Source organism: Perissodus microlepis, chromosome 1 (genome assembly GCF_051167445.1).
Source record: "Perissodus microlepis isolate ML-2025 ecotype Zambia chromosome 1, ASM5116744v1, whole genome shotgun sequence".
Taxonomy (NCBI): domain Eukaryota; kingdom Metazoa; phylum Chordata; class Actinopteri; order Cichliformes; family Cichlidae; genus Perissodus; species Perissodus microlepis.
Window position 1 is genome coordinate 18385775 of NC_140461.1, and position 14664 is coordinate 18400438.

Consider the following 14664-nt stretch of genomic DNA (forward strand, 5'->3'; position numbering starts at 1 on the left):
GTGCCAATCATTTACACACACATTCACACCAATTTAGAATCACCAGTTAAGCTAACATGTTTGGTTTTAGACTGTGGGGTGACCATGACTAGGGGATTCAAACCTGTGGCCTTCTTGTTCACAACAGAGAAGCAACAATGCTAGTTACTGCACCGCCACACTGCCCAGTTATCCAACTATCAATAGAGACCAAAACCATTTTCTGTACTGGGCTGTAAACATGTTTATTACTGCTGTAAAATTGTTGAGTTTAACATGCAAGTCTATGGGGATTGGCTCACTTTTGGAGACAGCTTCAAGTGGCCATTAGAGGAACTGCCAGGACTTGGCTTCAGTTTTCAGCCCCGGAGATTTCCACTTGATGTACATCCATGAGTCGGTCAGCTAATCCGTCTACTGATTCAATCCCTCATTCTTTGTGTCCTTCTTTTTCCTGCCAGCATCAGATGATATTACAGTAGACAGCAGATGAAAGTGGGACAAACTGGGCTGTTCGCTTCAGTGAAAGGAACAGCAGCTCCAAGATTGCCCAAAGATATTTTATAATTGCTCTAAACAGAAAAAGAATCCTGCTCGTGTCCTCGGATAAAAGCCCCCAAATTTGTTAAATGATATGTCAGTATACTACAGTAGACTCTTTGTGGGCTCTGTGTTGTTTACATGTTGTTACCCAGAAAGAAAGATATGAATATTTCCTTTACAATAACATTTTTACCACATTTAAGCATGCTTGTGGGTTTTTTCTTTTTCATTTAAAGCCCTCAGTTTTTCTTAGTAGACAACATCTGACAGCAGCAGAATAGGTGTTCATCAGGTATAGTGATAATGTTTTAAATCATTACAAGGGCAACGCACAGGGAAACCAAACTCCTCCTTTCTGTGACTGCTCGGCACAGGAGCTGCATCACAGCATTCACCGCTCCAGTGTGGCTGCTTTTAACTAGCACTGTTTGAGTGACTGTGTACTAGACAGCCTCCAGAAGCAAACGTGTGACCTTAAATTGAATAATGTGAAAATCCTGTTTTAAGCAAACAGGTGCAACAATGTACAAATCACTGTGAGTAAAGTTAAGAACACATTACAGCAAATTAAGTATTCATCTTGCGCTAAACGCTTGACTGCAGGCTAAATACCGCAGCCTGTTATTACTTATAAAACCATCTGCATTCCATAAAAGTTCCATAAAATACTGAAATAGTAATTATTCTTTTTTTGTGTGTTTTTACAGGTAAATCAGAGAGGGCTTCATTTCTTGGATATGGCAGGGATCCTGCGGCATCTGGCTGCCAGGTGAGTCTCTCATTGTTGCTTCTATATAGACCTTTACATCATTTCCATCCCGCTTTTAAAATGTTTTACTTCAAAATAAGTCAAACAGTATTTTTTTTTTATTGTTGTAGGCAGTCTCATTGTAGCAAATATGTGTGGTGAGTGTGCTGTGCTGAATAGTGAGCGTTAAAAGTTAAACAGACCCATACCTCAGGCTGGTGCCAAGCTATGGCTTCTCGGCTTTGTCCCATTGAGGCTACAAGACCACCAAGACCCCCTCCTACAATGTAAACTATCTTTCCTTTGGCTTTCTGACTAACTCTACTGTTTTAGATATTGTGAATAAGCACAGAGGAAAGAGTGCACACCTGCAGCTGCACAGATCTGAGATTAACCAACTGACATCTAATCAGGACACATAGCTGAACAAGACGACTGATCTCATGAGCTACTTGGCACATGACGTGTAGCCATGTGGTCATTTTACAGTAAATCAAGACTTACACAGTTCCCAACTTGGCTCAGAAAACAGCATGGTAACAGTTTAAATTCCAAGACTTGGTGAAGCTTAAAACAGCGCAAATAATGTATAAAGTAAGAAATAAATTGCTTCCAAGAGAAATCTGTAAATTGTTCATAGAAAGAGAAGGTGGGTATAACTTAAGAGGGAAATGGAATTTAAAAATACAAAGTGCTAGAACAACTTTAAGAACTATGTCTATCTCAATTGCAGGAGTTAAATTATGGAACAGTCTAACAGAAGAAATAAAAGAAAGTAAAAACATAAAACAGTTTAAAGTAAAATATAAAAACCTAATTTTAAATAAGTATAAGAATGAAGAAAACGGGGTTAACCCAGGACGGTAATGTTGCTGGTAATGGTGTTGTGGTTCTTTTTTGGGTTTTTTTGTTTTGGTTTGTTTGTTTTTCCATAACTTGTGTATCTGCAAATATACACATTCTGTATTTTTCATATGAAAGAAACTATACTGTGGTGGGGCTTGCTAATTTCTTGTTTTTGATTTATGTATGTTTTGTTTTGTTTTGTTTTACTTTTGTTTCATATGTTGTTTGTTTAATTTAAGACTTAAAAAAAAATTTAATGAATGAGAGATAAAACTCGAGGGGGTAGGGACAAATAAGTAAATACTTCTGCCTACTCCTTTTCAAACAAATAATGGAATGATATTTTGTAATGATTGTGAAGGCACGTTTGAAATGTTTGAAATAAAAATGAACTGAACTGAACTGAACTGAAGTTTGCATATGAATGATCATGAAACTGACCTCACGGCCAATTGTTCGTCAGTGGTGCTAGTGTCAGTCCTTATGCAAATATAACCTGCAGTCAGCTGAGACTGAAGAAGTCACTTAGATGAGTGACGAAACCTTTCTCCCACTGAAAACGCGACGTCCAGATGAACAGAATCAGCTTTTTGGGAGAGCATGGTATCATTTGTACCTTTGTGCATATTGGTGCTGAGGTGTGCCTCACATGAGCTGCAGCTTCTTAACATTTAATATCAGAATTTCAGGATTTTTTCACCACAAAATCTGAGATTGAATAGGGAAGCTTGTACAATCTTGAGATCTATTCAAGCTGGAAGAGCTGAGCTGATGATTGTTGAGTGATGTTTGTATGTTGTTCCTCCCAGACTGACTACAGTAGCATAAAGGAGGTCAGACCCAGTGCTGCTGCAGGTATTCAATGTCACTGAACAAAGGCAACAGCAGAAGTGGGTCTGTTGTGCTCATGTACACATTGTTTTTTTTAGTCCCAACTAAATTTGGAACTTTAAAGCATCAGATAGAAACGTCTCAGTGGTAAACTGTGTCAATCCTCAGCTTGCAAAGAGGAATCCAAGAGGGCATGTGAGGCAGGTTTTCAAGCCAACTACTACTACTCTTCATTGGGCTGAGTTGACCTCACTCACACACTCTACGCTCTCCTGATCTCCAGCCGATTACTCTAATTAGACCAAGCTCTTAATTGGGCGTCTTAACCCAGTTTGTCAGGGTTGTAGAGGTCAAACAGATATTGGTGACAGGGTAACATGATAAGCATTCAAGGCTGGCGGAGTCTGTCCTCTCATGTTAAAAAATAAATTAAAAAAATATGTGAAATCTTTTTTTAAAACAAAATAGAATTATTTGTTTTCTGCTTTTTTTCTTATTATTCATTTCTTTTAAAATCAACCACATCTGACAGAAAGTCCCCAGTCAAATGATTTTTATTTAATAAAGACATGCAGAATTTCACCAAAATTTCCACACACATTGAGCTAGGCTCAATTTTACACTTTTTAATTCTTTTAAATATTTTTTTTCCAAATTCTGAGCCCTCACAACTTATAGACACATTCAGTTTTCAGAGCTTAAGAACGTATTCCATCTCAGTTACATTTTATAGCCTTTAAATTTTAAAGGCATTAGAAGTTAATGCTCAAAGCTGGTCATAGAAAGTGCTGAAAATACTGAGAAGAAGATTTTGGTTTTTGATTGTGGCATTTGCTGTGGGTGTAAAACTGATTTGGTTTTAGATTTTAACAGAGCCTAAATGTGCTTTTCAGCACTGAAGGCTTCATGTGGATACTTAAGAAGTTTTATGGGCTCATAAAAGCTGGAATAATTATGTGAATTAAAAGTGCAAAATTTAAATCAACTGCTTTCTACTTTGAAACCACATAACTCAGAATATTCATAGCATGAAGTAAACTTTTTGCATGTTTTTTTTTAAATATACTGAAGTTAGTGTACTAAAGAAAGATCTAATACAAGCGGTCAAGTGAGAGACACTGAGTGCTTCTCTTTATTAAAATATGTGTTATTTTGAACAAAGCTCTGTTTAAATGCAGAGAGCTTAAAAAAATGACTGGTTGAAGGTCAGTTTGGACAATAAAAGTTGTTCTTTTCCTTTAGTTTTTAAACATTTCTGCGTTTTCTCTTTCAGCCTTCTGTAAGGACAGACATTGGGTTGGCGAGTCCGAGTTCAGTGACTACGTCAGGGAAGTCTGCTACTCCTTTCTTCTCCTTCACTGCAGCCAATCCAAGAAGACGTTCTCTGCCAGACCCTCCAGCCATCGGTCAGTGCCGTCTTCATGACTGAAAGAAAAGTGCTCTTAAATGACCAGCAAAGCAGGTTTTACAATATTTGAATTTCACATTGTGCTCCAAAAGTAGATCAAGTTTCGATAAAGACAGACTTAATTATGCGATGCAGGATTCGAGCCTTTCTGATAAAGTTGTTTTTTGGACCACTTTAGCTCATGCTTGAGAAATCCCAATTACATACAAACTATTGCTCAGACAGTTCTTCATATGCCTCTCATCTCAGATTTGGCTGTATATAGGAAAATATTGTATTTTAATCAGAAATGTGCAAGATTTTAGGTCCATACTGTCATTACTTTGATTAAAAAAAAAACAGGATGAGGATCTGGGCATTTTTTTTCAAGCTCCTGTTTTGAGGTGCAATATTTAAATTCAATTATGTAGAAAACTACTTGAGCTAGGTCCTGCAAAGGAGTAGAGTAATTATTAGGCGCTGGGGCTCTATGATCACACACTATCGGGAGTGTAGCTCAAGTTAAGGTAAAGTTAACTGAATTACTGTATTTTCCGCACTATAAGGCGCACTTAAAATCCTTTAATTTTTCAAAAATCGTCAGTTCACCATAAAATCCGGTGCACCTTAGGTATGAATTCTGGTTGTTCTTACTGTCCTCTAACCGATTTAATGTGGTGCATGGCCTGAAAAATCTGTCAAAAAAAAATGTTTTAGTACGACTTTGGTAAGCTACCAAGCGGCACTGCTTGATGGATTGTCTGAGCATTAGGGCTACCGTAGTTAGGAGCCTCACGGACTCTGAGTAATCTGGGTCCAAAACTCTGTCGGCTTCAGGTCCCAAAGTCAAACGAACACTCCGGTGTCACTGAGAGTTTAAAACTGTCTAAATTCTTTCATCTTTAATAAAATGATCAGCGTTGCTGCTTTACCAGGTGTAACAATTACGTTTAACACCCAGGCATTCATGAAAACAGAATTTATTAAATTTAATGGAGTAGGAAGTTAGCAGGAAGTTAGCTCGCTAGCTTCGCTACCTGAACATGATATAGCATGTTCTGACTGGAAAAAAATAAAAACGTACAGCTCTGCTATCACTTCCAACATAAATGAAGACAGAAAACTAAACAGCAGTGACGTTTGCAGGGTTACTGAAGTTGGGCTAGCTGGTATATAATGCTGTGCTATGTGATCACTAGCGACACAGCTATGTTAGCATAACATAAAGCATACCACAGTGAAGCTGGAGGATGAACGCTAAGTTAACGTGAGGGTTCCCGATGGTTTTTGACAAATGCAATTGCATGGCAGTATACTGTAAACGGACCAAACTTCAGTCAGGAGAACAACTGAGATAATCCATCCACAATAAGAGGTTAGTTATTAATATACTGCAACAACATGGGAATGGAGCAGCTGCTAGAGAATTCAACATTAATGAATCACTGGTACAGAAGTGGAGGAAGCAAGAAGAATGAGTTGGGTAAAGTTTGACTTATCTGTTTTGTTTCACTTAATGCTCCTTATAATCCAGTGCCCTTGTGTATGACAACAGACCCCTTCATCCACAGTGCGTCTCATAATCCAGTGAGCCTTATGGTCCGAAAAATATGGTATTTTGTATGTTTGATCTCTGATGAGTAGAAATCACAATAGGTTGTTTTATTTACAGCTTCACATTTTCAGGGCACATGTTCTTTAAAATTGCCCAAATCGTGTGTGTGGTTTCACAGATATTATAGCTTCAATATGGAAAAAACCAAACATTTTCATCTAACTTTAGTGTGATATTCCTCAGGTGTGAAACCATTTCCAAGATCTAAATGAGCTCTTTTAGACAAAGAAACTTTCTGTTAATATTATATCAAAAAAAATTGTGATTCTCTCATTTTCGCTATGTAAATATTTTTTAAATACTTATTTATATTTATGTACTACGGAGGCCCGGAGGGGACATGGGAGAAAAAAAAAATTAAGACGGACTTTTGCGAGATCTCGCAAAACAAACTCGGGATCTCGCAAAACTTTTGCAAGATCTCGCAAAAGTTTTAGCCGCATTCTTCCCGTTAGCTCGAAGCTAACAGGAAGATCCCGAGTTTGTTTTGCGAGAGCTCGCAAAACTTTTGCGAGATCCCGAGTTAGTTTTGCGAGATCTCGCAAAAGTCCATCTTAATTTTTTTTTTCTCCCATGTCCCCTGCGGGGCTCCGTAATTTTTTTATTTTTATTTTTAAACTTTATTTAACAAACAATGAGTATACAACATACAAACAGATGAAGTATACAAAACAACAGAACATGAACACAAAAAGCCAAGGGTAAAAGAAAAAGGTAACAATTATAAGAATACACGCAAAAATTCACATACATATATTGTTTTGAGAGCCTTTTTGTTGGTGGAGTCTGATATTGATTGTAGGTACATTTCCACATCCTTAAAATAATGACAGAAATATGGTGTTTTGTTAGTAAACTTACATTTATGGATAAAAAATTTAGCTAAAAGTATTAACAAATTTATCATAAAAAAAACATTTATCATACTTCTTGGGGAACTTAAAGAAACAGAATAAAACATTTTCCCATCGTAAAGAAAACTCCCTTAAAATATGGACAATAACAAACCTGCTAAATTCCTTCCAGAATCTCTGTGTAAAAGAACAGTACCAAAAAAGATGTGTCACAGTTTCTGGATGATCCCCACAGAAAGTACAATTAGTATTTATGTCCCTTTTAAATTTTACCATGTAGTGACTGGCTGGATTGCAGGGCTCCGTAATGTACAGCCATGGTGAGGCTTTGTTTCTAATGTTTATCAAGCCTTGGTGCGTCTGCGTGACAGTGTTAATTGTTTGACAGTCTTAACATCCACTGCACAATAAAGGAAAACTAAAAGTAACAGCAAAACTAATAAAAGCTAAACTGAAACAAGCAGGTAGATAATGGTAAATAATTCAGTTAGTTTTCCTTTTTTTCAAAAGTCTAGTTTTTATATTTATTTTAGTTACTGATTTTCACATCTACTTTTAGCTTTTAGTTTAGTTTTATATAATCACTTGATAAGATTAAATAAAAAATTACAGCTGTAATAACTCCACATTTGATATAAAACTTGGCCAGCCCTAATATGAACACACCCTGCTTTGGTGTCTGGCTTCAGTCGTCATCAGGCTGCGTTGAAAGAGCAATGACAAAAACACACAAAAAAACAAGTATCAACATATTTCTCTGATATGTCATGTAGGATTGTGTGTAGTTTTCTTTTATTCTTTATGTGAAAATCACAAACAATGCTTCGTAGGATTTTGTTGGTGAGTTATGGCTTCTGTACAGTTGCCTCTTTATTATTTTGTTTTCTGCCTTTGAATGAATACACCCTGCTTTCATCTTTCCACAGATCCTCTCCAAACAAAAAAGGTTCGCAAGGTCCCTCCTGGCCTGCCTTCATCTGTGAGTGGAAGATCATCTACCTCTCATATAAATAGATTTCACAGTGAGCTCACCTAAACAAACACACTCACTCAAACACACACACACACACACACACACACACACACACACACACACACACACACACACACACACACACACACACACACACACATATCTTTACCACTCACACACCCTCTCTTTTCACAGTTGTACACACAGAACGCTCTTGACAACCCCGGCACACTTCTCGGATTGAAATTGTGTTGTCTCTGTGCGGCTTGTTCAACAGCGACTGCGGTGGTGCCTGTTTGATTTTGACTTTTAGTGTTTGTTGTTTACATGCTTGTTGTTTTAATCCGAGCACATAAAGGTCTCGGCGGGCGACAACTTCCTGCAGATTTTTTGGTGTGTCGTGCAAAAGCGCATGCATGCGTGCGTGCGAGTGTGTGAATACACATGTGGACCTTGAGGTGATTGATTTTCAGTGCTGCCCTGTCACAGTCTAGCCTCCTCACAGCCTCTCCTGGGAGAAAGAGAGGCTGTCAGAGCGGATCCACAGCTCTGCTCTTTTGATGTTTAATTAGTCATTACGTAGCCGAACAGGAGGACAGACAGAGATTAATAGCACAGAATATCTGAAATTTCTATTGGTAATGATCCCGGTGGAGCAGAAACCATTAGGATGCATAGAAGTGTGGAGCTCAGCTTGTATTCGCTTAGACAGGGGGTGTTGGAGTTCATTAATATGCATAAATCACTAAGTCAGATGTTCATTGTTAAAAACCCCGGTGGATCGTCAGAGGTTTTTATTAGGCTTTGCCTTGAATTCTCAGAACTAGTAGAAGACAAGGATTTTTAAAAAATGTTTTTTCCGTTTTAATCAGAAGCAACTGGTTTACCAAAAATCCAACATTTTCTTTCCTTAAACAATGACGGGGTTTCTTTTCTTCTTTTGGCGAGGGAGTCTGAGACTGGATTTGCCTTGCAGAGCTTTGATAATCATCACCTCTACTGCTGTTACTCTGAAATTAAATATGGAACAGGCCACCGAACATAAAAGGGTGGCATGTGTTTTGTTTCTGGATTTGTATTTGAAAAGAAGTTTGTCAGAGCATGAGGGAGAGAGAGCAGTCCCTGGCAGGAGCAGGAACGTGCGCTGCCTTCCTCTTAAGTAAGTGATATATTTGAGGTCTTGTCAGACGGAGGGAGGGAGGCAAAGAATGGTTGCCTCGCGGGTTACATCTCTTTGTTGTGTAAATGGACGCTGGGCTTTTATTTGTCAGTACTTAACACATGGGCGCAGGTGCGGTTCTGTGACTCATAAGAGTACAATCAAGCAGTACAATGCTAGATGGGGAAAAACAGTGACAGAGCATGGGATAAAATACAGCTTCTTCTTGTCACTCAGTACAGCTCAGAAGATAAAGCCTGGAGCTTGGAGGAATTATCCCAGTTAGTCTTTGATCCCATTTGAAAGAATAAAGATGGCAGTGTTGAATAAAGGGCTATAGGTCTCTTCTTACCTGCTGACAGAGAAAGGAAAACATAAAGAGTTTTTCTCCTCTTTATTCTTTTAGTTGGCATATGTGGAAAATGTTAGAGTGGGAGGTTGTGTGGCAGCTTTTAGGAGCTGTTACTTTATTGCTTAGTGAGCTAATAGGAAGCAAAGGTGAGGCATGGGTGTAGCAGCTATCGGATGGGGAAAAGTGCTACCTGCGGCCTTCCAAGGTGTGTCTGGTGACTGTTGGAGGGAGTGTAAGCTGCATTTCTGAGGATAGTTATCAGCTGAGAGCCGTGTTTGTATTGCGGGCTGTGGATGTAGCGAGGTTTGCCGTTGAAGAAGTGTCGAGGGGAAGGCGCACCTGGAGTCAGATTTACTTTGCCACAGGCAGCTGTGTGAAGAGCCTGCCGCGTACCTGTAAAGCATGAATGCAGCTGCATATGCCACCGAAAGCTTTTGCTTGTGTAAGCAAACGCGGGAGCCTCACCAGAGACCTGAATAGCTGCTCGATTTAAAAAAAAAAAAAATCAAAAAATCAACACAGTGCTTCCCATCATTATGTCTACTGCTGGGAATTTTCTTATTTATTTATTTCATTCTCAAATCCCCTCTTTATTCCCCAGCTTGTATTCTTTGCTCACTCAGTCTAAAAATAAATTTCAGAGTTTTAAATCAGATGGGCAATGGAAGATGCAAGTCCAGGCGTGATGTGTGTGTACACTACATGATGGAGCTGAATCAAAATATTTACGGGAGCATATCCTCTGTGCAGTTAGGTTTTGACACTGCAGTGCACCGGGATGTGAACACTATCTAGACGGGCCAGCTGGTGATTGCAAATATTTAAATGTTTATAGGGCTTTTTCATCTTATATACAGACAAACCCCCCACCCCCACATCAACCACACTCATACTTTCCTCTGTGGTCTGCTGGCTGTGTGCTTGCAGACGTGGGATTCTGCAGTGGCTGTAATCGTATAATCGTGTGATGTATATGCCTAGCAATATGTTGTTTAAAGGATTCTTCAAAGCTGTTTGTTTATCTATAAATTTATAGCTTACCACTTTGTGCGGGAGATACCGATAGAAGCATTAGTTCTGTTACAGTAGACACCTCGGATCTCATTGGCCGCCTGCTTTTATTTGACTGTATAATCTGAACAGTGGATATGAAGGACAGAGCTTGTTGTCATTGGACAGACAGGCTGCTACGCTGAGGGATGCTGATGGGCAGCTGCGTGGGCACCTGTCTGACAAGAAGGACTGAAGAAGGAGGGAGAGAAAGCTCGTAGCTCGTGGGGGAAAGTTGCCTCTTGTAGGATATTTCTGGGAATCTGCAAGGGCATGGTGTGTATCTCTGTGTGCGTGTCGAATTTGTTTGTGTAAATAGCGTTTGTGCCGTCCTCCCCCACCGCCTCATCCCCCCATCCCCGCCTTGTCAGAGGCACAGCGGCTCGATGTGACACTTCCTCCCTGGCTTTGGTGACGGTATGGCTGCAGGATGAGAGAAAGAAAGTGGTGGGCTGAGATTCGGCTCCCCTCGGGGCCTTTTGCAAGCGAGAACCCTGAGTGTGGATGACAAAAAAGATTGACATTTGCTTTTGACAGATCACTCAGACACCCTTGTTTCTGAGAGATTTGTACTGTGCGAGCTGTAAGAAAGGAAGTCTGCTCTAGGCTGTGAATCTTAAGACCTAGAAATGTTCCTCGCAGTGTTGTCTGGTGCATGACTTTCAAATGGTATATTTTCTCTCTCTCTCTCTCCATCTGCCATTAATGGCTCAAAGACAAGAATAATACTATACTGCAGCGGTAAGCTAGGGTTCCTGTTGTAGAGAGAGCAGCTTCTTTTTGTTTCTTCCTTTGAACCGTGGCAGGATGGGACAGTAACGGGGCTCAGGGAAGAGATCTTAGATGAAATGCATCAGTAAAGCCCTTTGTAAACCTCCGGGCCTTTTTAAGTCTCAGGCAAAATTAGATTCTGGGGCCACCCAGCAGAAAAGCATAAAGTTGCATGTTTTGTGTTTTTGCCTTTTGATATCCTGATGTAAATCCACAAAAACATGAATTAAACAATGACACCCGCAGGGATGAACATTATAAACAAACGTGCATGCATACACTTTCAATTACATCCTGAAGTAGCCTGCTGATTTTTATTTATTTATTTGTAGGAAGTCACTAAACAGAGATCTGTTTCCCAGTCTCGTTGTACAATTTAATGGTTTCTAATGTGAAACAGGGGAAATATTGGATTAATAACAATAATAATGACGCTGATACAGTTTTTAGGCCTTTGAAATGTATCTGTCTAGAGTGCGGCGTTGTCAGAGAAAAGCTAATTACGCTTTCTTTTTTCTCACTTTTTTCCCTGTGGTGTTGAAAGTGGTATCGCGTATGGAGTATTTTCCTGATTTTTGGTATCAAGTTTTTAAATTCTAGTATCATGACCACTAGCTAATATTAAATACTTGCACAGCTCAAAAAGACTTGATTGCTGACAGTTGGTTGCTGTTATCGGGCAGCAGGCCCTACTTCTGTGGGTTTCATATTAACAACAGGGGCAGATAAAAGACCAAGCTGCAAATGTTAAGTCGTCTTTTAATTTTATTTCTTAAAGAGTAACACCTGTAAAGCTGGAAATTATTCCTGATTGTTCCACAGTTCACTGTAAAAATTAGAATTTGGTGTATGTTCTGTATGTCATTGTTTTGAATTTGTTATTATAGGTGATTAAACTGACAGGGGCCAATATTGTAGGCTTTGACTTGACCCCAGTTAGCGAGCTCCCCAGAGATGACCTCATCAGATGGCTGATTAGATAGACATCCTTGGTTTGACGGGATGATGCTGAACAGTCGCAGCCACCTCTGGGACCCTGGGCTTTGTGTTTATCTTTGTTTGGGTGGCTGAAATTTACCACTGACATTAGAGGCTGCAGATAATGGAACAGACAAACAATCCAGAGGCCTGACCTCTTTCATCTGTGAGGAGAACAAGGAGTTAAAAGGACTAAGAGCACAAAAATAATGCACAGATTAAAGTCATTACTCACATTCTGGCCTGTTGTAAATTATTCATGTAAGCCTTGCGTGAGTGTACGGCATTAATGCAAACCTTGATTTGAGATCGCTGGGAGACTCAAGAACACAGCCTGTCAACAATCACTAAGTTTGTTATTTAGAGACCATCTAAGGGTGGCTGCTGCGACCTGGAAAAGACATCACTGAACCACAGGATTCTGCCGTAGGTCAGAGGTAATGTGTGATGTGTGTATTACTGAGGGATAAATGAGACCAGTGTAATGACCATAGATGGCGACTATTCAGGTTTCTGAAGGTGTGCCGGTCAGCTTGCTTCTAAGGCAAAGGAAGTTTATTCAGCTCGGAAGTATTGGAGCGTTAGAATTTTACTATTGTTTATTCTTGAAGCGTTTAAGGACCCAGAGAAATAAATCATTTTCATAATGTTGGTGTTGGTGTTTAAAATTGAACATGTGCAGACACAATATGTGCAGGTGTAAATGTTTGCTCACCTCTGCCCATCAGCTGCAGCAGACTGCCAAAGAATGAACACTAGGTTTGCATTTTTGTACGTCTGGTTCTCTTGTGTCAAAGCTTCTTGTTCAATGCCTAAAAATAAGGTCTGCTGTAATAACAAGCTTTAGTCATTCTCACATTTTGTTCTACAACAAATATGCAAGCAAATACCCACGTTTTACTATTCAGGTTATAACTGTGCTGCTAATTTGTGGAGATTATCATGCAGAATTAAATGTTTAAGAATTGAACACTTATATGTTACACTAAAAGCCTATAGAAAAAAAAATCCCATTGCTTTTTTGGCGAGGGAACCAGGGTGATGCTAACATTCAGGTTGGCCTACAACAAAAGTCATCCCTGCAGCACTCCAGAGGGATGAATGAGCTTTTCGTCATGCAGTCTAAAATACAAAAGAGCCATTTAAGGGATGGTTTTGCAGCGTAGAAAGACACCCTGTAAGTCTTCTTTTCCTGCAAAGTTCTGGCTGGCCGGAGGATCATATAAAGATCTTTTGGGGTAGCTCTGCGATCCTCCATAATTATCCTACATAATTAGTTAGTGGATAGAAAGTCAGTCTCCAACTCACTGGACCGCTGCGTCATCCTGTTTATTCCTTTTTTTGATAGTCTTTATTAGATAGGAGCAGTAGAGGAAGGCAGGAAATGAGGGGAAATGGAGCAAGGAAATTACATGCAGTAAAGGTGCAGCTTCATCTGTTCAAATTTCACCAAATCTCAGTCGATATTCTCCTGTGGGAGACGATAATCTTATCTTATTTTAAACTGAAAGATCTGACCAGAAGTGGTGATTTCTGTCTCTGCTGCGTTGATGCTTCCAGGATGTTAATTGATTAGCTTTCTTGTGGTCTTCACCGGCTCTGCTGTCTGCCGTTGGCGAGATAAGTTACACCTTTAAGATGCCCAGCACTTCCAGTGAGCACTGTCCTACTTGTGTCACGGCCAATCAGGGGTTTGCTTTGCTCAGTGAACAGTGCTGTTATTTATTTGTTTGGTGACATCATCTGTAACTAGAATCAAAATCATGTGAAAAATTAAGTTGGTAGATTCAAAATAGTGATTCTGGGCTGCCACTGGGTCATATCTGTACCCCGGATGGAGTGACCTTCTAGATCCTTCCAGAACAAATGAATGAGTCCCCGTGAAGGTAATGAAACTAATCCTTTGAAGGATTACACCCTCACCGTTTAACCACAGAAGCCTTCATTCTCTATGCCCCAGTCTCGCTCTGTCTTATTCAATTCTTTCAATCTCTTCTATTCTCTTCTGGTTTACACATTTTTCACATTTATTCTACAGTGTGAAGTAAAAGTGTAAGCAGCAGGAGAAAAGGAAGCTTTCTTTCAGGAGAATAATGTTATTAGGTTGTTTTTAGTTTCCCTGCCATATGGTTTTGGATAGATGTCCAAACACAGCACAAATGTGTTATGTAAATTTTTAAAATTCCTTTTATTTCTGTTAGCTCGGAGAATAAAATAAATATGGTTAGAAGCTTTGTGTTATCATTTCTTGCCATCAGGTTTTTAGTCCAAGTGCCTAATTATTGAAATGTGTGTACTCTTCTTGTAAGTATGATTGAAAACATAAGGGTGCTTTTTTTTTTTTTTTCATTGTTGCTGATGAGTCCATGAGTCGTGTCACTTGTATTAAATTGCAGTCTGTAATGTGGACATTCAGTATTTGTAAAACAGCTTCAGTTCTTCTTTTGAAGCCTATTATTAGGCTTAACTTGAAATTTCAAACATGTGCCATCCGTCCCAGAACATACTTTTTCCCCTCTTAATGTCTGTTATGAAGAGGTCAAATAGATTTGCAGCAAAACAGCAAACAGGTGTCCCA

At 39.3% G+C, this 14664-nt stretch overlaps 1 protein-coding gene across 3 annotated transcripts in view; it reads left to right on the forward strand.

Moving 5' to 3' along the window:
- The window catches only part of tcf12 (transcription factor 12), an 87823-nt gene that overhangs the window by 44291 nt on the left and 28868 nt on the right, over window positions 1-14664 (forward strand). For all 3 annotated transcript variants that reach the window (XM_084933287.1, XM_084933295.1, XM_084933278.1), the window contains exons 6-8: window positions 1230-1291; window positions 4221-4353; window positions 7730-7782. In XM_084933287.1, the coding sequence (XP_084789413.1) occupies window positions 1230-1291; window positions 4221-4353; window positions 7730-7782 (248 nt within the window). The remainder of the gene's footprint in view (window positions 1-1229; window positions 1292-4220; window positions 4354-7729; window positions 7783-14664) is intronic.